Below are 26522 nucleotides of genomic sequence, written 5' to 3' on the forward strand. Positions count from 1 at the left end.
CAGCGCAGAGCCCGATGTGGGGCTCGATCTCATGACCCTCAGATCATGACCTGAGCCGGAATCAAGAGTTGGACACTTGACCGACTGAGCCACCCAGGCGCCCCTCTTTGTGTACTTCTGAGGGGAGGAAAGGCTGGGTGAGGTAGAAAGAACGGAGCTTTTGTAGTCCCAGACCTAGGTTCGAATCCTAGCTCTGAAGGCAGACTAGTGACGTAGCGTGGGTTGCGTGCAAAGAGTCCTCGTCCGTAAGACGGTGACAAAGATTAAGCTTATCTCTATTCATTCATTCATTCATTCATTCATTCATGAGTAAACTCTACCCCTAATGTGGCGCTCGATCTCATGACCCCTGAGATCAAGAGTTGCATGCTCCACTGGCTGAGCCAGCCAGGAGCCCCAGGCCAAGCCTATTTCATAGGGGGGTCATGAGTATTACATGCGAAAACACAGAGAAGGCATCTGGCACAGTGGCTGGCATATAGAAAGGGCTTGGTAAATGCTAACTTAGTATTGGTCTAATCAATAAGTCCTATCCTGGATTTCTCAGTCACCCACCCTGCTCCTTGTAACCCTAGCCTCAAGCTGGGGCCCTCCTATCAGTAGCCAGGTCACCTGGAAGTCCCGACAGGGACCCACTGACCGTGCCACCCAGAACCTCATCCTCTTGTGCCCTTCCCAGTGGATCGACCACCTCCGATACCCGGGCTTGCCCTGGCCGTGCCTGCACCAGGCACACGGATGCTGATACCCTCTCTGCTTCGGTTACCCAGTGAGCAGAGCCAGTTCAACAAAAATCGATGGACAGCCTTCCAGATATACCAGGTTTTGCTTGACCTTACATTTTTGGATGGCACGTGGATAAACAGAGGACAGTGCTCTCTCTCCAGAGCTCTTGACTTCAGCGGAGAGACCTGTGTGTGTATGTATGTGTTTGGTGTGTGCGTGTCTAGTTATGGTGTTTATTTACTTAACGTCTGTTGTGAAAGTGTCCAAGCGCCTATTATCATCAATAATCCCTTCTTTAATGAAGTAAGGTGTCTTTGGCACACGGAGAGGAACTTATCTCTTGTGAGTTTGACCATATTCACTTTTATTTTTGTCTCTTATTAAGGAAAAGACCAAAATTGTTGAGCCCTTGGACTATGAGAATGTCATCACCCAAAGGAAAACCCAGATTTACAGCGACCCCCTCAGAGACCTGCTTATGTTTCCGATGGAAGACATATCTGTGAGTTCGCAAGCACTTTTTTCTTTTTTTTTTAATCTGAGAGAGAGAGAAGGCGCGAGTCGGGGAGAGGGGCAGAGGGGGGAGGGAGAGAAAGAGAGAGAATCTTAAGCGGGCTCCATGCGGAGCACCGTGCTCAACGTGGGGCTCGATCCCATGACCCTGGGGCCGTGACCCGAGCTGAAATCAAGAGTGCGAGGCTCAACCGACTGAGCCCCGCCCCCCCCCAGGGGCCCCCACAAGCACTTCTTTAAAGGAAAACCCTCGCACTTTCCAAGCTAATTCTTACGGCAAGAATGTTCCTTTGCCTTCTAGATCTCGGTGATAAGCCGTCAGCGCAGAACAGTGCAGTCCACTGTACCAGACGATGCTGAGAAAAGAGCCCGGAGTTTGTTTGTCAAAGAGGTAAGACACTCAAAGTCCACAGAGTAATTATCACACTGAAACAATATCCTTCCTTTACTGTAAGCGGGAAATAAAATTACTATAACTCGGCAGATCTCCGTTTCGAGTCTAGAGGAGGCGAGAGAGGGGATGCAGCTTAAATACCGTGCCAAATGGCATGGGTTCTTGGTTTTTCTCTTTGGGATTTGAACACCCTCTGGACTTGGAGTGACAGTTGTTCAAAAGGCTGTACGAATTGGGATTTACTGCTGCCAGTTGGGTTAGGGAGACCGTGTTCATCCCCAGAGGAAGATCCCAGTGCCGACATCTTCCAAATGATTTTTGAAAGTCTGTCAGCTTACAGCGAGACTTTAAGAAGCTGGATATGTGTGTACTTTTTAATGTTTCCAGTGAAGGATTTCTGTTTTCTTTCAGTGTATTAAAACCTATAGCACAGATTGGCATGTGGTAAATTATAAGTATGAAGACTTCTCCGGGGACTTTCGAATGTTGCCATGGTAAGTGGAGAATTCAACGGAGACTCTTCAAGAGGAGAGTTGCTCAGCGGTTTACCTTTTTTCTAACCACTTTTGAAGCTTCTCAGTTGTAATTTGTAATAAGGCAAAGCCGTGAGCAACCCGCGTGTTTGGTAAACGTACTTTGGATAACTGAATATGTGTTTACTTTGCTCGTTGAAATTCTTTCAACAAGTAGGAGTTTGCCTTTTGGCCTAGATGCATCTTAGAATCATCTTTATTTGATTCTGGATAATGCAGTGAGCGCTTTCCAGGGGCGTCAAGGAAAATGCTAGAAGGTACTTGGCTTAGTTCAGTGACCCCAGACATTCTCTTTTGTTTCTTAAAGTGTATTTATTTATCTTGAGAGAGAGAGAGATTGAGAGAGAGTGTGTGTGCATGAGGGCCTGCGAGTGGGGGAGGGGCAGAGAGAGAGATGGGGGAGGGAGAATCCCAAGCAGGCTCTGCGCTGTCAGCACAGAGACTGACGCAGGGCTCAAACTCACATTCCGTGAGATCACGACCTGAGCTGAAATCGAGAGTTGAAAACTCGACCGACAGAGCCACCCAGGCTCCCCAAAAGCGTATCTCTCTCAGTTGAGTTGACTGACCGCCCCGAGCATACTGGCCCAGGAGTCAGTTCAGATCTTCCTTGTTAGAGTTCAACTCCTCTTTCTGCTACTTACTAACTGGATGACCTTGGGCCGGTCACTCAGTCTCTTTGAACCTCCCTGCTCGCCCTTTCCTCATCTGTACTACTACTGACCTCGTAGTCTATCTGTTCTACGGGAAATGTTTTCAAGAAATAAGCTGTCGTGTAGCCCGTTGGGGTCTTCAGGAACACTTTTCCTAGGGGAGAAAACAGTCCTCAAAATGTCCTTTAAAATCGAATCCCAAGATGGACGACCAGTCCAAGTTCCTACAGCAGACAGAGGGAAGAGCCAGGATTACACCGTGTTGCTTTCTGTCCCGGCGAAAGACAAGGTTCTGCCACCACTGACAGATTCTGACACACCATCTTTGACGACTGTGCTGTCCCTGACAAAATATCTGGCCTCAGCTGTCGCTTTGTGGCTGGCTGTGCCTGTGCGAGTCCATAGACGAAAGGTAGCATACGTTGAGTCAGAGGGGAACATCTGAGTTTGGCAAGGGGGACAGAATCCGTCCTCCTTGTGTCTTGGCATCTTCTTGGTTGTAAAGGAAAGTCTGCTCGTCTTGCTTTTATTTTCCTCTCGGTTCTCGTCAGCATCTGACCTAATTCTCTTGCGTTTTCAGCAAGTCTCTGCGACCAGAAAAGATACCCAACCATGTGTTTGAGATTGATGAGGACTGTGACAAAGATGAGGTAAAGATGGGGGGGCCCCCCTGCACTGCTTTCCTCAAGGTCGCTTCTGCTGAGAGAGACTTCCTTGGGAAGAGATGAGGGACAGAATGGTTTTTGAACGATCTGCGGCCAGCTTTCAACAAAAATTGTTGTTGTTGTTTTGTTGTAAAATTGTTGCATTTCCAAATGGAGTTTAGGAAAGATCAACTGAAATGGGCTGGGATTGGACCGGAAACGTGTTTCCCCACCTGTGGGATGAGCTCGTGGAGTTGGTTTTCTCCGTCTGGGCACGCGGTGTGATGATTCATCTGGACTCTGCTCCCTAATAGATCCCTCATGGGACAGATGGCCCGGATATCTGTGACATTTTTTTTAAAGTTTATTTATTTATTTCTGAGAGAGAGCTCGAGTGAGCAGAGGAGGGGCAGAGAGAGAGAGAGAGAGAGAGAGAGAGAGAGAATCCCAAGCAGGCTCCCCACTGTCAGCGTGGAGCCCAACGCAGGGCTCGAACCCACGATCCATGAAGTCATGGCCTGAGCTGAAGTCAAGAGTCCGATGCCCAACCGATCGAGCCACCCAGACCCCCCTCTGTGACACTATGAGGTGCAGCTTGACTTGTTCGCTTAGTGCAGAAGACCTTGCCAGTAGACAGCTCCTAGGATTCAGTAAATACTGAGTACCTACTGCATACACGGCACAAAGCCTTTCATTCCCTGGTTTCCAGTTTCCAGTTTAATCGGGTACCTTTGCGGGGGTGGGGTGGGGGCTTTATGCTTTAATTGGCAAATGGGGGCAGGGCCCAGTTTGTGTCCCCCAAATGTTTGATTGGACGGCTGGCCGTTTCACTGATGGTTTCTGCCCTGTTTCAGGATTCGTCTTCGTTGTGTTCTCAGAAGGGCGGTGTGATAAAACAAGGCTGGCTGCATAAAGCAAACGTAAATAGCACCATCACAGTTACCATGAAGGTAAGAAGTGCTTCTTATATTATTTCATCGTTGTAAGGATATTGTCATGAGGAGCCTGTGTAGGAGAAAAATACTTCTTTTAAAAAAATGTTTCCAGTGAGCCCTATAGCCAAAACAAAACAGAACAGAAGAAAACTTGACTGAGGGGATCCTCACAGAGGTATCGGATTTTCTTTTATTTTGTTTTTAATTAAAAAAGAATTTTTTTTAATGTTTATTTTCGAGAGAGAGAGAGAGAGAGAGAGACAGAGAGAGACAGAGACATAGCATGAGCAGTGGAGGGGCAGAGAGGGAGAGGGAGACACAGAATCCGAAGCAGGCTCCAGGCTCTGAGCTGTCCGCACAGAGCCCGATGCGGGGCTCGAACCCACGAACCGCGAGATCATGACCTGAGCCGAAATCAGACGCTCAACTGACTGAGCCACGCAGGCTCCCGCAGAGGTACTGAATTTTAAAAATCTGCAACCTTCAGGATAAATTTAGAAGTGCAACTTTTTAAAGAAATGTAATTATTCTGAGTCAGGAAGTTGAAGAAGGAGGCTGTCATTCAAACTATACCTCAATTAAAAATAAGAGAAATTTAAAGAGGAGGCTGTCAGCTGAATGAAGATAAAAGCTTTGAAACAAAAGGGCATCGCAGGTTCCTGTTCTGGAAATGAAGGTAATGAATGGAAGGGCAGGGTAATCCGTTTATTGAGCAAATACTAATTTGGTGCAGATTATATGCTGGTCACTGAGGGGAAATATATGGACGCCTAAGAGGAGGTCCCCGGCCTCCAGTGGTGTCCAGACTGGATAAGAAGCCTAGCAAATTTACTACTCTACAAAGCGGTACCTTAGGGCTGTCAGAGAATCGCAGCGTTTTGTAGTTTGGCCCGAACAGTGAGTTTGCGTCCGGGCTTCGTACGAGATAAAGGTAGAAACAGAGGGAGAAAATTGTGCACGGTCTTGAATGCCTGGGGGCGTGAAGTTGGCTTTTGTTCCAGGGGCTGTGATGAGCCGTCCAAATCCAGAGGTTAAAACTAACAAGGTCCTTGATGAGTCTGAGCAGAAAAGCAAAGTATTCTCTGATAACCAAATGTAACTGTTCGTTCAGATATTCGATAGAAGATCATGTGGTTTGCTGAGGATGATTCACCCTTCCATTAAGTATCGGAGGTCATTCTGTCTTTCACACAGCCTGCGAGCAGCGACCATGGTGTCTACCAAGAGAAGACTCCGGTTTTGTCTTAATATTGTGCCTGCTGCTTTCCCTTCAGTGGCTATGTCCAGTTCTCCCCTTTCGTTTTCAAGCCCCGAACATGATGAATCCCAGTTGTAGGATTGCTTCCTGCGTGTCCCCTGCACCTCACCAGGGGCCTTAGCGCGTGGCGATGAATCCATGCATCGAGGACTTAATATGTTCCAGGCGCCATAACGGAGTGTTTTGTATTCTGGATCTCATATAATCCTTGTGGCGGCCCTATGAGAGAGGTCCTCTTTTCATTCTTAGGGTACAGCTGTGGAAAGTGAGCCACAAAGAAATGTAGTGGTTAACCCAAGGCCACACGGCCCCAGATGTCCAGACATGGGACTGGAACCTCGGCGGGCAATCGCCCGAGCCTGTGCTCTTAAACAGCACACGATCAGCGCTTACTAGCTGAGTGAGTGAGACTGAAGTCTTTATGATAATACATCTCCTATCAGAATGATCAGGTTCAGAAATGCATGCGTGAAGGCCATAATTCTGTGCGGCTTGTCAGAAAACGGTTCCGTGGGTTTTGATTCCGCTCCCAACATACTCAAAATATTAAAATGTTCTATCCATACTTCAGCTGTAGCCCAACATGACTCTGATGTATGGAAATCTGGATTCAGGAAACAAGACCTTGGGGAATTAATACCTTTACAGAACAATTCACCACAGGATTCTTTGCAATGGTGAATTACTCTAATGCCTTTAAATTGTAATTTGCTTTACCTTCAACTTTTCTGGAGCCCATATACTACACATCAGACTGCAGTTGCCTGTAAAAAGTACATGCTTTTAATTTTCCTCCGTAATTTGTGAAACACAGACTGGTTGATGTGGTAGGCAGAATAAGGCGCCCCCCACCCCCCGAAGACGGCCACCTCTTAATCCCCAGAAGTTGTAAATGTTTCCTTACGTGGCAAAAGGGAGTTAAGATTGCTAATCAGCACGTAGGGAGAGTAGCCTGGGTTATCCAGGTGAGCTCAGTGTAATCACAGGGTCCTTAAAAGTGGAAGAAGGAGGCAGAAGAGGGACAGGGAAAGGGTAGGGGGGAACGGAAGCAGGGTTAGAGAGAGATGCTCTCCTGCCGGCTTGGAAGATGGCGGAAGGAGCCACTGGCCAGGAAATGCAGGCAGCCTCTGGAAACTGGAAAGGGCAAGGAAATGGGTTCTCCCCTAGAGATTCTAGGAAGGAACCCAGCTCTGCTACACCCCTCGATGTAGCCCAGCGAGAGCCACGTCAGACTCCTGACCTATAGAACCGTGAGAGAATACGTTTGTGTTGTTTGAAGCCCGTACGTCTGTGGTGATTTGTTGCAACGACAACAGAAAACTAATTCAGGCAAGTGGTCCAAGATTGATGGTTTAGCGTCTGTATTATCTATCCCCGAGGTTGCAAAGTCCACCACTCACAGGGGCCGGGCAGGGACCATAAATTCATGAAGTGGGTGGTGGGACTGAGGCAACTTGGTGACCACATGGCCTGGCTGAAGGGGACAGCTGCTGCTTGTCTCCAGCTAATTGTTGGTCTGTTGTTGCTGAGCGAGGCTCTTTATGTTGCCTCTTTTTTCACCCCAGCTGCTCATGTTTTGGCCACTTCTCTTTTCTTTTCTTTTCTTTTCTTTTCTTTTCTTTTCTTTTCTTTCTGCCACTTCTTTCTTTCTTTCTTTTTCTTTCTTTCTTTCTCTCTCTCTCTCTCTCTCTCTCTCTTTCTCTCCCTCCCTCCCTTCCTTCCTTCCTTCCACATAGGATAAAAACACTTCTTTTTCAAACTTCTACCACACAGTAGGCCAAGAAAGGAAAAGAGCAATAAACCGAAGTGATCATATGTGCTACACAGTTCTTAAAACAACAACAACAAACGAATAGGGAATAATTTGAAATCGGCCATAATGAGATTTGGGAATTGTGCCGGGTCACGGATTTCACTGATCCCAGCTAGTCTCCATTATGGATGCTGGCCTTCCATTTTGGATTTCTGGGAGCTGAATTACACATCCCGTGTTCTTCCCGTTTTACTTCCTAAGCAGTAGTATTGGATTTCAGGATTAATCACAGCTAGGATGGGCAGAGAGGAAGGGTCGGCCAGACTCCGTTAAAGGTGTCTGAGGGGTTTTGCCAAGATATTTTGTTGTTCCTATGAGAATTGTGTTTTAACTGTTATTTAGCTCAGCATCATGAAAATTGGTTGAAACTCGTAGCGTTTACCGTGCCCTCTCTATGGAAACAGAGGGCTTATGGAGAAGGGTCATGGGGGAGGGGGGCGGAAGTCTGGGCCTGTGAGCTGCGGCACCCTGGGGACCTCGGGCCTGCACCCTTAGGTGGCGGATCAGACACGTTCTTCCTGGTGCGGGCCTGGACTGGCTCAGACATAGGAGAGAGTCTAAATCTAAAGATGGAGTGAGCACTGACCCAGCTCTTGGAGAGTTGGCAAAGCTCGAGACAGAGGAACTGAGGCACAGGGCTGACAGTTCAGGAGCCATTCTGAGAGGAAGATCTCTTCTGTATGCGTTTTTATTATGTTAGCCTTTGAAGTGAAGAATACTAATGAGTCTCCTAAGCAAACGGGAAGATGAGTGGGGCATGTGATTATCTGAGTTATTTTCCTGATACCGGAGGCAGTTTCACCATCGGTGATCCGGGCTCCCCGGCCGGCTAGCACGTCTAGTCCGCACCGGCGAGAAGCTTTGGCGGCTTTAGCGATGAGCACCAGAGGCCTAGAGCTTGCAGGGTTGAGAGCAAAGAACCTTTTCTGTCACACAACTCAAGCGTTGATAGCCCCTCCCACTGACAGGAGACTCACCAGGAAGCTCCAACAGAAGGATCTTGGTATGAATCACGACTCATTAGCAAATAACAGCCTATGGGAGCCATGTGCCTTCCCTTCTATTTTATCTGTGCCTCCTTCGTGTGCTGTGGCTTGACATTGGCCTGCAGATTCCACCGGGATCGACACGGATTAAAGTTAGAGCAGCTTGGTACCTTTCCGGGTGATGTGTCAATTTAAGGGGCTTTATTCATCTAAAAACGTCTGGGTTTTAAAAATTATGTAAGTTAGTCCTTTGGCAACTTTGAAATTATGGACGACAGCTGTTTTTATAAGCAAGCTCGAGTCCTTTCCCTGGATTTAAGTAGTCTCCACGCCCAGTGTGGGGCTTGAACTCCCGACCCTGAGATCAAGAATGAGATAGCCTACCGACTGAGCCTCCCAGACGCCCCCTTTTCCTGGACTTTTTGACTATCAGAAATAAGGGAATCTAATGGCAAGGAAGGGAGAAATGGAGTCATGAGAGAAGGTGGAAAGAAAAAAAAAAAAAGAAGGAAAGAGGGTTAGAAGAAACTCAGCAAAGTCCAGTAGATAAAAGGGAATCAGAAGACTCCTACTTTAGGGGCGCCCGGGTGGCTCAGTGGGTTAAGCGTCCAACTTTGGCTCGGGTCATGATCTCCCAAGTTCATGAGTGTGAGCCCTGCATCAGGCTCTCTGCTGTCAGCACAGAGCCCACTTCAGATCCTCTGTCCCCTCTCCCTCTGCCCCTCCCCTGCTCATTCTCTCTCTCTCTCTCTCAAAAATAAATAAACATTAAAAAAAGAGGCTCCTACTTTATAAGGTCTTTTGAGAAAGCAACCACATGATCTGTCATGTGACATAAATAATGTAGCTAAAGTCATTCATATATAGGCTGCTTCAGAAAGTTAATCCTCCCTAGCGAGGTGCTAGACAGTTTTGCAAGAACATTCAAGTTGATAGTGATGGGCTCTATGGAAGAGGGGCTGGTGAAGGATCTAAGCTGATTTCTTCATATGCGAAGACTAGGAGACTCCCTATTTATGGAATAAAAATGTGCATTTTCCCCAACACACGCCTTTCCTCCAGCTCAGGGTGGTTAAGATCGTGTCTATATCATTTTCTGCCATTGTCATGATTTTCCCCGAAGTGCTTGCTGAGCCTCTCCGTTGTTGGCTGGGATATTAGTCGTGAGGAGCCCAGGCTGCAGGAAAGCTGGTCATGATGTGCATTAGGGCACAAGTCACAGTTTTCGGTGCCTGATGGCTTCCTTTCACCGAGGAGGCTGCTGGCGTCGCGCAGCTCTCGGGGGTTGTCTGTTCGCAGCGACTATTTTACTCAGAGCTTATGATCTGCTCTGCTCTTGGTGTTCATGTTAAAACAAGACAAGCCTTGTCATCGGTGATTAATTTCCTCAATTTGTACTTTCTAGTTAATGAGAACACACCCCACTGCCACTCTTCAATTCCTGGAAAAGTTTTGGAGAATAGTTTAAGATAGCATTGAGAATAAATGATCTCTTAGACAGAAACACCAATCTTGACAGAAACCTGTTCATTTACGTTCTCTCTCAAGTAACCGCTGGAAACATCTGCTTTTTTCAGCTCCTTTCCATATCGGTGGAGGCAGTTTAATGTGGACTAGATAGCTATGATGTTGGATTTGACCTTCCGCTGGTATTTAGAGCTATTTTTCCTAGGGGATATAATGATCTATGGAATAGGGAAGAGTCTGATCTTGAGGGTGGTTTTTCATTAAAAAAAAAAAAAAAGGCAGATTCTTGGCCAACCCCTGGGACACCCACCTTTATGCCTCTTCTTGGCTCAATTTGGTCGCATTCCTCTAGTTCCTCCTCCCCATTCTTAGCAATTAAATGTTGAAGTGTCTTGGTATGTTATCGGGGTTGTAAGTTCAACTGCTTGATGTATGACTCACTTCTGCTGCCCCCTCCCCCTTTTCTTGTTTGCACAAAAGAGAGCCATTTGTTATATATCCAGAGTCAAAAAGTCCTCGCTTATTCTTTGACTGTTACAGGAGGGTTTTTTTCCCTTCTGTGTTGGGAGAACAACAGATCGAGGGAGTTTTGCCCAAGAAAGAAAGCACATACGATATTAGAAGAATTTCTGGGAGGCCAAGGTCACTATGTTTATTAGAACAAACAGATTGTCGTCATTTTATGGGTAAGGGATTTCTCACTAATTTGGTTAAAAAATTTTTTTTAATGTTTATTTATTTTTGAGGGAGAGAGAGTGACAGAGCATGAGCAGGGGAGTGGCAGAGAGAGAGAGAGAGAGAGAGAGAGAGACATAGAATCTGAAGCTGGCTCCAGGTTCTGAGCTGTCAGCACGGAGCCCGACGCGGGGCTCGAACTCACGAGCTGTGAGATCATGACCTGAGCCGAAGTCGGATGCTTAACTGACTGAGCCACCCAGGCACCCCTCAAGGTGTTAGCATTGCAAAGGGTAGAGAAAAGTTTCACATGTAGAACTTAAAACCTATTCAGGGAGATGAGACGCCCAATAAAAATGGCATACAGGGTGCCTGGCTGGCTGAGTCTGTAGAACGTGTGACTCTTGATTGCAGGGTGGTGAGTTCGAGCCCCACATGGGGCGTTAGAGTTTACTTAAAAAAATAATATATTGTTTAAAGGTGGTACAGAGACCAAGTGTTCTGTGAGTCCAGCTCACTGTGATCTGAAGTCAGAGGAGGCTTTTTGAAGGGGGTAGGGCCTCAAAGGAAGGAAATCAGGAGGTGGGTGTTGGAGGCAATATGTACAGGGCAGGTGTGTTAGGGGAAGTTGGCTAGTCTTGGGAGGACAAATTTCATTGGATCCATTGGTGTCGCCCTGTGCCTCAGTTTCTCCTCTGTAACATGAGATGATAATAGTAATCCTCATACAAGGTCGTTAGGACGATTAAGTGCTAACCCCTCCACAGATGTCAGCCATTTGTATTATTTTAGATTATTTAGATTTAGATTATTAGGAGGATTGTGGGAACACCTTGAATGTGGGATCGGTCATGTGCGCCCTACCCTGCGGGTGATCGAGGGTCGCCAAAAATTTGAGCAGGGCCGTGAACCACTGAAATAAAGCTGATAAAGTAACCCGTCCGCAATGAGAAGGGCGGATTTGTAGACCTTTCCCAGTAGACTTCGCTTCAGACTAAGTAGTTAAAAAAAAATCTCCGGTGCCCAGATATGGTGGAGTTCTTTTAAAAAGAAAAAAGAAAAAAGAAAGCTATTTGATTTGTAACCAGTTTCCCAGAGGGTAGACCTATGTGATATATTAAAATCTGGTAGGACTGTAAAATGATAGGGTGAAGAGAGATAGGTGATATATTAGGTGGCCAACGTACTGGTAGGGTTTCTGTCGTCTTGCTCTCCTGCCTTCTCCGCTTCCTCGCTGCCCCTTGTCTTCTGTTCTGAGCCATCGGTCAAGTAAGCTTCTCCAGCCCCGTTCCCACATCGCTCCTGGCCCACCTACTTTGCCTACCTACTTTGCTAAATCGTTCAGAGCATTCTCTCTCAGGGCGCCTGGTTCATGTAATCTAGCAGTAAAGAAATTACCCTCTAGGTAACGCACGTACGTGAACACTCTTGAGACTTGGTAGATCGCACGATAAAAGGCTCTCCTGACTTGAGGATACTTCGTGCTCGAACTTTCCTACCCTCCATCTTTGATTCAGCTGAGTGACAGAAAGCCTTTGTTCTGGCTCCAGAAAGGGTCATGTGGTAAATGTTTCAAAGGTTGTCATCCAGACAGCTCAGGGTTTTAAGGAGACTTGGCAAGACTCGATCCCAGAGAATTACCTCTTCTGGCTTCCTTTCTGTGTTACTCTTCTGGGTGGTCTGAGTGGGCCGCTCGTCAGGATCCAGGCTCCTCACTGAATAAGGTGGGGCAATTTTCAGCTGTGTCCACCATCTAGGAAAAACAATAAAGGCGAGGAGGAGGAAGAATACGGACAGTACAGAGAAATACCATTCTATTGGATGCAACCACTGGAGAATCTGTACTGGGGAATGAATTGCTCATTCATTCATCATTTCTTTTGCAAGCTTGTATTGAGTCTGCAGGTGCCGTTGTAGGTACTGGGGATGTAGCAATGGATGAGATGTGGGCCTTAGCAGACTGAAAGGGCCAGGCAGCGAATAAACAAAACGGATGAAGAAGATGTATTTGGCTAGCGATTGCTGATTGAAAAAGATAGAATGTTGCGCCATCACGAGGGCAGGTGGTCCTCTTAGAAGTAACAGAGTGAACTGTGTGGATATGGGGAGGAAGAGGATTCCAGGCCAAGGAAACAGAAAGTGCAAAGACCCAAGGGCACTTGCGTGGGGGTGTTTGAGGAACAGCAGGTAAGCCGGTGTAGCTCGAGTAGCATAATTAGAAATAAAGCCCAAGAGGTCATCTGAGGCCAGATCACGTACATCATCATCGTAGGCTATGGTGAGGGCTTGTGGTCTTCGATGGGAAGCCATTGGAGGGTTTGGGCAAGACTTTCTTTGTCATCCTCCTAGCCTTCTGATTCTAGTTCTTTTTTGTTTGTGTGTTTATGTATTTTTGAGAGAGAGTGCAAGCAGAGGAGGGGCAGAGAGGGAGGGAGACGGAATCTGAAGCAGGCTCCAGGCTCTGAGCTGTCAGCACAGAGCCCGACGTGGGATGTGAACCCACGAGATCTTGACCTAAGCCGAAGTGGGACATTTAACCGACTGAGCCACCCAGGTGCCCCTGATTCTAGTTCTGCCCTTGACTTGCCTATGTAAACTTGAGTGAGCTGTTGGTCGCTCAGTTTGCTGTTAAGTAAAGTGTGGCTAATTAGCTTATTATCTCCAGTGACATTAACAGAATTAGCTGTTGGTTACAAAGGACTTGAGGGCTGCAGAATGAGAGGTATGAGACAGAGTAATTGCCACTGTTTGATATAGTCCTTATTTTATTTTATTATTTTTAATTAAATTTTTTTTTCATATTTATTTATTTTGGGAGAGAGAGCACAAGCAGGGGAGGGGCAGAGAGAGAGGGAGAAAGAGAATCTCAAGCAGGCTCCGCACTGTCAGCACAGAGCCTGACCCGGGGCTTGATCCCAAGAACCGTGAGATCATGACCTGAGCTGAAACCAAGAGCCGAACACTTAACCGACTGAGCCACCCAGGCGCCCTGATATAGTCCTTATTTTAACAGCTCCCCAGAAGTTGAAACCCGACATATAGCCCAGACTCTTAGGATGAGAAGAGATCTTCCAGATCTTTCAGATCTGTTGTTGCAGAGCCTGATTTCCATAGCAATGACTTAAAATTCCTTCCTGTACCAATTGCATTTCGAGCCCGTGAGAAATTGCTTGGAGAGGGTGGCCCCTACCCTAGGAAGGCTGCTGTGTTACTTGTTCAGTTTCGATACAATTATTTGTAGATTGTGAAAAAAAAAAAATGGTCGTATAGATCCCGTGGCCGGATCCCATTTTACAAGCGAGGAAGCCGAGAAGCAGAGTCTTGAGGACAGCTTCATGCTGGTGAGCAGGCGTGCTGGCCGAGAAGCAAGGTCAGAGGATTTGCAGGCATCTGTTTTCTCCCCGGATTCATGAGCTACCTACCTCAGTACCCCCATTTAGACATAATTGCAATGTTACAGGAAGTGATTTACTGTAATTTCAGATCCCTTTCCCTCTCTATTGTAATGATGTGCTTTGCTAATATTGGAAGTGGCGGCTGCCACAAAACGTCTTTGCTTGGTGAGGCAGCTGTACGTGAAAAAAAATTTCACGGACTATAATTTGACTCCGTACCACAAATGTTTTGCTCTGTGTTTTCCTTTCCCTTTCCACTCTCTTTGTTGCTGGCTATGGACTCTGCAAGTGGATTCTACTCGAGTTTTAGGTTTGAATCACAGGTCAGATTCTAATGGGGTTGTAATTTTCACCTGGGAAATGTGCTTTCATTTGTGCCATGCATAATTACTGTAATAGCTTTGAAACAGGGTGTTTTGTTCCTTTGGGCACAGTGTGTCGTTTTAGGTTGTCTGGTCTCATCATTTTCATTTATTTATTATTTTTAAAAATTATTTTTGTTAGAAGTTTTTTAAATGTTTGTTTGTTTTTGAGAGAGAGAGAGAGACACTGAGCGTGAGTGGGGGAGGGGCAAGGAGAGAGGGAGACACAGAATCCGAAGCAGGCACCAGGCTCCTGAGTTGTCAGCACAGAGCCCCATGCGGGGCTCGAACCCATGAACTGTGAGATCGTGACCTGAGCCGAAATCGGAGCTTAACCAACTGAGCCACCCAGGCGCCCCGATTTTTATTTTAGAGAGAGAGCGCACATGCAGGGGAGAGGGGCAGAGGGAAAGGGAGAGAGAATCCTCAGCAGGCTCCATGATCAGCATGGAGCCCGGGCTGGTAGGGCTCAATTCCACGACCCTGGGATCACGACCTGAGCAAAAATCAAGAGTCAGATGCTCAGCCGAGCCACCCAGCACCCCTGGTCTCATCATGTCAATAACAGATATGAACCATTGTCATGAAAATAAGCAAACATATACAGTTGACTTGAACAGTGCAGGGAAGTGGGGAACGGGTTAGGGGCGCCGACCCCCTGCGCAGTGGAAAATCCCTATGTAAGTTTTGGCTCCCCGAAAACTTAATTACTGATAACTCGTTGACCTGAAGTCTTATGGATAACATAGCCAGTCAATTAACACATATTTCGTATGTGATATGTCTTATATACTGTATTCTTACAATAGAGAAAAGAAAATGTTATTAAGAAAGTCATAAGGAAGAGAAAATACATTTACAGTATGGTAATGTGTTTAAAAAAAAAAATCCATGTGTAAGTGGACCCGGGCAGTTCAAAACCACGTTGTTCAAGAGTCAGCTGTGTGTATGTATTTGTGTGTGTATAAAATCAGTACTGTGATAAACGTTTTCCTTATATATGAATCTAGGTTTCTTCAGCTATAGCTCCTGTAAACTTAAATGTAGGTGAATGAAATATGAGAAGTATATATCCTCATATTGTGAGATCACGCACACACACTTTCTGTACCTTCGTAGTAATATTTGCTTGATTGGCGTTGCAAAACAAAGTGATAATTTTCTGTTTGGACTCCTTTCTGTTGATCTACAAACCCACATGGCCGCTCCCTGAAATAGAAGCCGTAGCATTTACCAGTCTAACCTGTTAGGGTGTTCCTCGCACTGGTATATTTTTGTCATTCGTTCTAAAATCAGTGATACTGAAACAAGTCGAAATTAATTACGAGCGTTATTATTTCTCTTTATTGATTTTCCTAAAAAGAAATGCCCCTTAAAATGTATATATATTTGCTTATTCATGCTATGGAAAAATAAATTGTTGGTATTTCAAATACTTGGCCAGAAATTGTCATTTTCGAGAATGATCTTGCCAAATAATACTCTTTCCATAATTAAAGTTCTTCAAATAGTCTGAGACTGTACTGGATAATCAGATGGGTGATTGGAAGTGGCAAGCTTAAATCTTAAAGCCAACTTCTGTAAGACAAGAAGCATAAGAAAGTGCTTCCTCAATAATCGCCAAGAGCCTGTGTCCCAGCCTCTTTCCATTCCCACCCATTCCCACCCTGGAATGATGTTAGATCCAGCATCCTGGGGAATTTTACCAGAACAGATGCTTGACACAGTCTCCAGGCTGTGGCTTATTAAAAGAAGCATAGGCTCATCAGAGAGCTCCAAATCCCCCCTTCAACCTCTTTGATCAGGTCTAAGACTTCGTAAGGGAGCCTAGAGGGCCAGCAAGAACAAATCCGACTGTCTACCTCCTTCTCCCCGTTCCTGTGGGTTTTGCTGTGAGTTGGTAGTGAAAGGTTCCTCCGTAACTGTTGTGAATGCCTGATTTCAAATCACAATCCCATTGGGCTTATCGACTCAGATCTCAGCATTCTGGGCACTCGGGGGACAACTGGGAGGCAAGCAGTGACTCTCCCTGTTTCCCTGCAAGTACATTCTAGGCTGGGCTTCCAGAAATGAGGACATGGGACAGTATAGGCGAGTCCACTAAGGTGTGCAGGTGAGATGAAAATACATCATGGGGGCTATGTGTATGTATATACGTTTTGTATTTTTATTTTTTCGCCGTACATGTCTGTCTTTTTCTTCAAACTTCCAGAATATTTTTGTATTTGTGCTTGGATTTGTGGTGATGTGAATGGAATTATGAGAACCCACTCATGGTTCTGCAATTAAATGGGGGAAAGGACGCTACAGTGAAACGGACAGTGAGTCAGATACAAAAATGCTTTATAGACTTGACTTTTTAAAAAGCTTATTTTCAGTTATTTTGAGAGAGAGAGATAGCAAGCAAGCAGGGGAAGGGCAGAGAGAGAGAGGGAGACAGAATCCCAAGCAGGCTCCGCACTGTCCGCACAGACCCCCTCCCGTGGGGCTCGAACTCACAAACCATGAGATCATGACCTGACCCAAAATCAAGAGGTGGGTGCTTAACTGAGCCACCCAGGTGCCCCAATGCCTTATCAACTTTAAAGGGTTAAAACAGGGGCGTCTGGCTGACCCACTCAGAAAAGCACGTGACTCTTGATCTCGGGGTTGCAGGTTCGAGTCCCACGTTGTGTGTAGAGATTCCTTAAAAATCTTTAAAAAAAAAAAAAATAAAGTGTTAAAATGTGTTAAAAAACAAAAAAACAAAAAAAGGTCTTCTCTAGATTAACTGAGAGGAAATCACTTGGCTTGAACTTTCTCATCTTAAGAAAGTGAAGATAATTGTAATTCCTGATGACTTCTCAGAGTTGTCTGAAGATTGTCCAGATGTAATGACTGTGGCAAGCCCTTCAAGGTTTTTAGTTCAAATAAGCTGTTCAAATGCATTGTATATGTAACAAATGTATCATTGCTGGGTTTTCCCCTGTAGGTATTCAAGAGACGGTATTTTTACTTGACTCAACTTCCTGATGGTTCATATATTCTCAATTCCTATAAAGATGAGAAAAATTCAAAAGAATCTAAAGGTTGCATCTACCTGGACGCCTGCATCGACGTTGTTCAGGTAAGGCTATAGACGTTATCTTTTCTTCTCTTTCTTCTTCTTCTTTTTTTAAATGTTTGTTATTTTTTGAGAGAGAAAGAGAGCCCACGCATGCCTGCGCACGTGTGCGCGCACACACACACACGCACTCGCCAGGGAGTGGCCGAGAGAGGGAGACGGAGGATCAGAAGCAGGCTCTGTACTGATGCGAGGCTCGAACTCACGAACCTTGAGACCATGACCTGAGCCAGAGTCGGGCGCTTAACCGACTGAGCCAGCCAGGCGCCCCTCCTCCTCTTTCTTGAAGAGGGTTATCAATCAACTATTAAGAACGTCAGCATTTTTCTGTCTTGGTCAGTGGCATCTCCATCCACCAAAACATTTACACTAGGAACCTGTTCTCGCTCTGTGCCAGTATTCAGTCGGAGTCTGGCTCCGAAGTGCTTCTTGATCTCTTCCCTTCTTTCCGTTCCCTTCCTCTGGTTCTCCTTTTTGTCTGCTCTTGCCTAGAGTCTTGCCTTCCTGCCTTCTGATGTGTTATTTTGTGGCAGCCCATCTTCCTCAGACATAGATAGGGTCCTTCACTTGTCTACTTAAAACCTCTTGGTTCTTGATTTATTATCTTGCAGTGGGAGAGCTAAACCTCTTACTGTGACCTTACGGGTTACAGTGATTTGGCCTCACCCCGCTTTCTAACCTCATGCCCCCTGCACCCCTTATGCAGCTCATGTTATACTCTACTCCGCTCATGTTGGGATTAGAGGGACTGTCTCTTATTCATGTCTCTGTCCCCTGTAATAATTAGCAGCGTTGTGGACTGAGTAGAGGCTTCACAAGTGTTTGCTGATTTGAGTTACTGAGGGGGCATGGACAAAGATGCAGTGGGAGACAGGGCAGACAGATGGTGTAAGCAGGAAGTCGATTGGTCGAGAGATGGAGCCATCACTACAGAGCCAGCTGATGAAGAGGCAGGAGATGCTGGTTCAGTGTCCTCATCCTGCCTGAATCTTATTATCAATCCCACTTACTATGAATTCAACTCAAATGAGATTGTCATGCGGATCGAATAGAAAACACTTTAAAAAATAACAAGATCTGGGGCGCCTGGCCGGCTCAGTCGGTTGAGCATCTGCGTCTTGATTTTGGCTCAGGTCACGGTCTCACGGTTCGTGAGGTGGAGCCCCATGTCGGGCTCTGCGCTGACAGCATGGAGCCTGCTTGGGATTCTCTCCCCTCCCCGCCCTCACCACCACCCCCCCCACCCTCACCCCCCCCGCCCTGCCCCTCCCCAGCTTGCACGTGAGTCTGCGTACGTGTATGTGTGGGTGCGTGCACGTGCACGCTCCCTCCCTCTCTCTCAAAATAATCATTTAAAAAATATATAAAGATCTATGTAAATAAAAGTTACCTACATACAGAAAGCTACAGCTTTCTTATCTTACTGGAATAAAGAAGGTACGTGATTCCTAGATTTTCTCGATTAGCTCCAGTCCAGATTGACCGTCCTTTATAATGTTCCCAGCCGCTGCTTTCTCCTTGCATTTATGATTCCCCCTCCCAAATATTTTCAAATATATAAATCTTGCTGATTTGCTACCGCCGTTTGATTTCATGCTTTGCTGTACTTTGAAGATGAGAAGGAGGAACTTTGTTGGTTCCTTCTTGAATGATGACCACGTGGTGGAAAATGACTGATTCATGAGCCTTTCTTGAAATTAATGCTGAGGTAGTGGGGAGCGGGGAGAGTGTGTCATTTCTTTTGTCATGACAGAGAAGGTGGTAATGTAAAAGAATGTGTCATCATGTTTGACGAGAGGAGGAGGCTTTTATTTTCCTTCTGCGCTAGTATTCAGCATAGGTCATTCCCATAATTTTTACTGAGAGCCACAATTTAATGTGAACCAACCATAGTCTTCTTTTATGCTATTGTGATGCATTTCATGTTATGCACAGTAACGTGAATTAGGTATCGAAACCTCGTTTTATGGTGTGATAGAAAGCAAGTGCCAGGTTTATTTCAAAGCACATCGGAGCTTGTTTCCAAGGGCTGATTTTGAAAATCTATAAATATGCAAGAAAAACTTTAAGCAGGGTAGAAAGAATTAAAAACATTTGCTTATTTTGATGCTGGTGGTTCGATTCTCTAGATGGGAAAAGGCCTTAAGTGATAATCCTCAGTCAACAAGTCATGTCTTATGCCAACTTTGTGCATGTAGCACTGTGCCCAGTATAGAGGGGAATAAAAATGGCACATTTGACATGGTCATTCATCGTCTGGGAGTTTCTATTTCTTGTTGAAAGAAGCAATTCTTTCATGACAGTATTGACGTGCATGTGTGCTGAGCAGAGGTAAAAAATAAACTAATGAAATCTAATATTGAAAAGGTAACTAACTGGACACATGCTTTTTCTTTTTCTTTTCTTTTTTTTCTCTAGTGCCCCAAAATGCGCCGTCATGCATTCGAACTCAAGATGTTAGATAAGTATAGCCATTATCTGGCTGCTGAGACTGAGCAGGAAATGGAGGAATGGTTGCTAACTTTGAAAAAGATTATTCAGATCAATACCGACAGTTTAGTGCAAGAGAAAAAGGAGACGGTAGAAACAACACAAGGTCAGAATTTTTAAATGATTCATTATCGAGGTAGAGCTCTTATCTTTAATCCATGGGAATGTCCTTTGTGTAGGGTAAATACAGAACTCTTAATCTTGAAGGTTGACCTACTTCCTCATTAAAAGTGACTATGGAGGTTGATAGATTTTCTTTCTTTCTTTCTTTTTTTTTTTTTTTGTTTTGAAGGGTTGATGTTTCATGGGCTCTGACACATGAAATATCACCAGACTAAAACGGATAGGGAATTCATGGCAGATCGTCAAAAGTCCATTAAAGTTTTCCCCATGCTTTCATAATCAAAATTCTTTGCAGTAAATCTAGTAGGAGAGGATGGGGTGGGAGAGATAGTTAGGATATTCTTCTTAGGTGATTAGTAATGGTCTGCATGGTTTGGAACATCTGCTTTTAATGAATTTGCAGAAGATGAACCTAGCAGCCAAGGAAAAGCCGAGAACATCATGGCCAGCTTGGAAAGGAGTATGCATCCGGAACTGATGAAGGTACATCTTTCTTATGGCAACTTGCCTTCAACTGAGACAGCGCAGGATTAGCTATTAGTTTTAATGCTGGATTCCATTTGGCAATGTCATTTCTAAGTTAAAAACCACAGCAAATTAGTGAAACAGGTAGAGATTGTAAGAGAAAAGTTACACTCCTACGGTTGGATTTACGAGGGCCTGCTAACAGTGTAGAATATCTTTTTTTTTCCCCCCAGATGGCAGGAGGTACTGTTAAATTTTTGTGACTTTATTAATGTCATTCATAAAATAAATATTCTTCGTTCAAGGGGTATTGAGGCATATTGAACGTGATATTCAGTCGAATGATCTGCATCTGTTAATTTCATGTGAAAATCACATATTCTGTCTGTATGTAAATACATACATGCGCGTATATGAATAATTTCATCAGAGAAAGATTTTGGTGACCAGACATCATTTGTGTTAATTACTCCACTCTTTGAAGTTTGAAATGAGCTTAACTTGGAAAGTGTAGAGGCGATTATCATACCTATCTTAGTAGGTTACATATTTTACTCTGTGGACTCTATACCATAGTAGAGCAGAAGCTTATACCCCATTTATTCATTTAAATCCTCGTTAAACCTGTTGATATTTTCACTTGATTCTTCTTCTTGGACTACTAAATTACATAAGCTTAGAAGTTATTTTTTTCTACTTGAAATTTACGCTTCTCTTAAAAGAAAAAAAATTTCCCTTCTCTTAAACTTCACAGCAATTTTCCGAAACTTAGGAACACGCTCATGAGCCCCTGATCTAGGTTTTCTGTGATTTTGTAGATTTTAATCTATCCTTTCGGAGTCTTTGACATTCCAGGCTATACAGCCCATTATGTTTTTCCTCAAGCGATGGAATCGAAATTGTATATGATATCCCACGGCTAGCACCGTGGGTGTGGAGAAGATAGTGTTTTGTCATTTGTTTTTCTTTTGCATTCAAATCTCTTATATTCCTTTTTTGTACTACGGTGGGTTGATCAAGATTCTTGATGTTATGAGAGGCACATAGAAGGTAGAAGAACCTGATCTATAGCTTATCATGGGTCGTAGCAATGGTGACTCTCCACCAAGCACACGTTTTTTTTATCTGCATTAAGTTATATGGAGCTGGGAAATAGTATATTTTTTGAAGATCTGTCAGAGGGTAGTTTCACAAACTAGGTATTTTTTTAAAAATAATCTCTACACCCACCACGGGGCTTGAACTCACGACCCCCAGATCTGGAATCGCACGCTCTCCCAACGGAGCCAGCCAAGCGCCCCACCTACACTAGATATTTAAATGTTATTTAATACTGTTTTGAAGAAAATGAAGTAACGTTCGGTGTGTGTATTTTTAATTTTAGTACGGGAGAGAAACTGAACAGCTAAATAAACTCAGCAGAGGGGACGGAAGACAGAATCTCTTTTCTTTTGATTCGGAAGTCCAGGTATCAATGACCTATTTCTTTAAATAATCAAAGAATCATCGCTTAGTCAGGTAAACAACATCTGTGAAATGTTGAAACCATTGATGTTTTGTACCACCGACTCATACCTGTTGTTCTGTATTTGTCATGTTCACTTTGAACAAGTGGCTTAACAGCTAACTTCCTCAAGAGGACTGTCACATATGCAAATAGTTTGAGACTGAATACACATGTTTGTTGTTTTTTTTTTTTCCCCCTCCTTCCCTATATTCTTTTTAGTTCATCTCACTCCTCAAAAGAGATAAATTAAAGAACCCTTAAAGATGGCGCTGGTACTCTTTTAACCCATTAAATACAAGTGTGATCCAGAGACAGCAGATCTCTGCAGTATAAAGAGGTCCCATGAGAAATGTGGTTGATTTTCCACTCTCGATGTTCATGTCTGGCTTGATCCCACTTCAAGGGGAAATTAGTGCGGGGATGTGCAGGTTTACGGGCAGTTGCGTATTTTAACCTCTTTCGTGAGAGCAAGGCACTTTTTGTACTAAGATCTGTGCGCTTCATGTTTAATTCCGTATTTTCTCATTGAAAGGCTGATTTGTTTAAATGGAAAAACTCGACAGTATGTAAGTGTTACAGATATATTTCTTTTTTAAAAAATTAATTTATTTTGAGAGAGAGAAGAGAGTGGGGCAGGGCGAGGGGGAAAGACAGAGAATCCCAAGCGGGCTCCACGCTCCGCGGGGAGCCCGATGCGGGGCTCGATCTCATGACTGTGAGATCATGACCTGAGCTGAAACCAAGAGTCAGACGCTTAACCACCTGAGCCACCTAGGCGCCCCTACAAATATTTTTCTTAACATACTTCACGAGAAAATGGAATTATTTGGGGAAAGACGGATTCTTTTTCCACTTTTTTCTAGTAAGATTTATAATGAAAATTTTGGGATTTTTTTTGAAATCGAAAAGTTTGCATTACATAAATAGCATTTATGTTTTTTTCTCAGTGAAAATAGATCAGAAAAATATAATTTGGGGAAGACTGATTTTGTTTCTGCTTCGAACGGTTTTTTAATTTTTTTTTTAATTTGACATGGGAAAAGTATATAGTCTATCAATAATGCAGGCATTTTTCCTTAATAAAAATACCATATGAGAAAATAATTTTGGAGGAAAAATTTTAAAACATGTTTTATCTCCTTTTTTCTTTCTTTTTTTTTAAAGTTTATAAATGTTTATTTTTGAGAGAGAGCACAAGTTGGGGAGGGGCAGAGAGAGAGAGAGAGAGAGAGAGAAGGAGACACAGAATCTGAAGCAGGCTCCAGGCTCTGAGCTGTCAGTGGAGAGCCCGATGTGGGGCTCGAACTCACAAAACCGTGAGATCATGACCTGAGCCGAAACCGAGCATCGGATGCTTAACCGGCTGAGCCACTCAGGCACCCCTCTCCTACTTTTTTTCCGTAGCAATATTAGATTGCTTGTGTAAGTTATGTGATTTAAATAAAAAGGGGGTGGGGGTGCAGTAGGACCTTCGGAGTACTGGCTCTTAGATACTCATTCAGAAAGTTGCTGATTCCAAACAAGCCTGAGCCTTTCATAGAGCCCCGCCGACTCCCCGCCCCCCCCCCCCCCCCCCCCCACGACTGGGCTCTAATTGGACATGTCAGGCTCTTTCCTTGTATACAAAGAAGCCAATTGACTGTGGTTGAAACTCAATCCAGTATCTTTAAAAAATTTGTGGTGTAGTGTTTTTGTGGTCATGGAACTGAACTCAAGCATAAAAGCAGTTATCAGTGAGCTACAATCGTCGGTGAAGAATTCACCATTGCGGTGACACTTGGACGCCCAACACGGTTGATTTTAATGTAGGGAAGGCAGTGTCCTTGCAGAGAAATCTGTGTCGTATGTGTTGCGTCCCTTTTCTGGGTGAAGTGTCATCATCCTATGCTATCAGCCTTCTCTTTTGACCCCAGTACGATGTCTTGAGAGAGACTCTCTATCGCCGACCTTAGAGCATAAAGACCACCGCGGCAGACCTGGGGGAAGGCTCTGCGTCCCAGCGTCTGTACTTGGAGGCCTCAGAAGGGAAAGGATTTGGGGGCTGGGGTGGTTTAGTCCAGTTTCCCTCAAATTCCGCTGTCTCAGGAAGATAGAAAGGAGAGCAGATAAATGGGCGGAAATTAGAATTGATCTCCATGGCAATGACTGGCCTCAGCCGGCTTTACAGATAAGTGTTCAAGAGGGAGCTGTCTAGTCCCACACATTTGTGCTCGGTTTGTAGATAAATAGACTCGGGAGGAAAAGGGTGCTTTCAGGTACGAATGTTATAGGTAGGCCCGTGGAAGGAGGATTTTTTTTTGGTCAGTGATGCCGGCTAGGTCAGAAGGGCTGTAATTATCCAAGATTCTTCCGGCACAATACCTGTTTTGGCTTGAATTACTTAGGCAATTGAGAAAAAGCCTTGGGTTTCTTGGCTTGAGCTATCCACATTGGCAGTATATTCTACTCCGGTTCACCGAGTCCTTTCCGCCTCCCCGGTCGCCGATCTTCTGGTATAGTGAGCTGTGCCACAATCCAGACATCCCCTCCCGATGTTAAATCTGGTTAAATCTGTTCGGATATTCAGAATAAACGGATGGACTCCGATCGCCTGAGCTGTGGGAGCCGAAGAGGAGGATTCTAGGAGTTTCTTTGAGGAGGGACAGACTCCTCCCTTGCCGAGAGGAATTCCTTGACTCCCAATATCTGTTTTTAAACCTTAAAAAAAAAAAAAATTGGAAACACCAGTAATTTAAGAAAAGTCTCTCTCTCTCTGGCAGCCAGGGTACAGCCCCCAGCTCTGTGAGAAGCTGAGCTCATTGTTTGTCACTTTTCGAAGCAGACGCCTCTCCCTCTGTTCATCATTTAAACGTAGGTGGTCCCCAGGGTCTAGTTACCACTGACTCCCGAATTCACATCTCCAGCCCGGACCCCTGCTATTTTCCCAGCCACTTAGTAACCTCACTCCAACCGAACACATCCCACACTGAGCTCACCATCTCTACTCTCCCTCCCCCCATATCTGCTATTCTTTTTTATTCCGCAGCTGAGTTCCTAACAGCACAGTCAATTAGGGACCACCGTGTTATTCTGGATGCCTCGCATATCCATTCGTGGCACTTTTGCCCCCCTGCACACCTCATAAAAGACAAAAAAAAAAATCTCTATCATCCTGGAATGTATGTTTTGTGGGGAAGGCCCGTCACCACTAAGTACATACAAAAAAAAGTCGTGTTAGAAAACTTAAATCAAGGAAAGGGAGTGTATAGACTGTCAGAGTGTGCAGTTCTCTATAGGGAGTTAAGGAAGGTCTCTGTGGAAATGCCAATTGACCGGAGACGTGAATGAAATGAGGGAGTAAGGCATGCATCTAACTGACAGAACAGCAAGTGCAAAGGCCCTGAGGTGGGAGTGTACTTGGGGTCTTGGAGAAATAAACAAGGAGGCCAGTGTGGCTGGAACCGAGCGTGGGGGTGGGGGGAGGCAAGAGTGGTGGGGGATGGGGTCAGAGGAGTCGGGGGAGGTAGGGACTCGCATCCTACAGGGCTTTGTCGGCCGTGGTACAGACCTGTGACTTTTCCAATGCCTTAGATCAGAGTCTCATCATCTCCCTCTAGGATTTCTCTGTCGGTGTTTGAACCTTAGTGTAAGAGCTCTACAAAGGCTTACCGAGTGAAAAAAAATAAAATAAAAAGTTCAAATGAAGTCTGAATAGAAAACTGTAGGATTCTGCGGTTTTTACTTAAAGATCTATGTTCCTATGAATCCTCTTTTTAACAAAATGACTTCTTCTCCTCTGTTTTGTAGAGGTTGGACTTTTCAGGAATCGAGCCTGATATAAAGCCATTCGAGGAAAAGTGCAATAAACGTTTCCTGGTAAACTGCCATGATTTAACTTTCAATGTCTTGGGTCAAGTTGGAGACCATGCAAGAGGACCAGCCACAAATGTATGTATGACTTGTCCTTCCACCTCCCTTAAAGCAGGGCATTGAGGAAATGCTGTTTTTGTTTTGTCACTAGAACGAATTTATGGGATGCAAATTCCATTGCTATACGCTATGATAGATTTGACACGGAGGCATTTCGTGTCATTTGGCATTTTTCTCTTTGGCCAAAATATGAATATGGTCTCATCTTGAGAGGATTCCTGAACGTCTTGACCTATTCAAAACAGCAGATAGAGTAGGGTGTTGACATTCACAAGGGACATGTCCCCAGAACCTGGAAGATCCTCCTTGTTGCGAATTCTCCCAGAGAATAGGACTTCTTCTGTGACCTGGCTCATCACGGGGTGTCCCCAGGCGGGGATACGGATGCTCTGCAGTCAGCTAGCCTCACTCGTTCTCCTCGAGTGAGTTCATTTTGTTCTTCACAGAAAACTGTAATTGGTAGCTGTCACGGATCATTTGAGTTACTCAGAAATACTTGCAACCGTAAATGTTAAATCACCAAAGAGACGGCGTTTTCTGTTCATCTTTAGTTTTTGGTTCTGGCTTTGTC

General features: G+C 44.8%; 1 protein-coding gene across 5 annotated transcripts in view; it reads left to right on the forward strand.

Moving 5' to 3' along the window:
- The window catches only part of DOCK11 (dedicator of cytokinesis 11), a 199309-nt gene that overhangs the window by 49273 nt on the left and 123514 nt on the right, over window positions 1–26522 (forward strand). For all 5 annotated transcript variants that reach the window (XM_049644754.1, XM_049644750.1, XM_049644752.1 and 2 more), the window contains exons 2-11: window positions 1112–1228; window positions 1541–1630; window positions 2045–2127; window positions 3400–3469; window positions 4318–4413; window positions 17326–17460; window positions 19876–20053; window positions 20474–20553; window positions 21920–22003; window positions 25829–25969. In XM_049644754.1, coding sequence (XP_049500711.1) covers window positions 1112–1228; window positions 1541–1630; window positions 2045–2127; window positions 3400–3469; window positions 4318–4413; window positions 17326–17460; window positions 19876–20053; window positions 20474–20553; window positions 21920–22003; window positions 25829–25969 — 1074 coding nt within the window. The remainder of the gene's footprint in view (window positions 1–1111; window positions 1229–1540; window positions 1631–2044; window positions 2128–3399; window positions 3470–4317; window positions 4414–17325; window positions 17461–19875; window positions 20054–20473; window positions 20554–21919; window positions 22004–25828; window positions 25970–26522) is intronic.

Source organism: Panthera uncia, chromosome X, assembly GCF_023721935.1.
Source record: "Panthera uncia isolate 11264 chromosome X, Puncia_PCG_1.0, whole genome shotgun sequence".
NCBI lineage: Eukaryota > Metazoa > Chordata > Mammalia > Carnivora > Felidae > Panthera > Panthera uncia.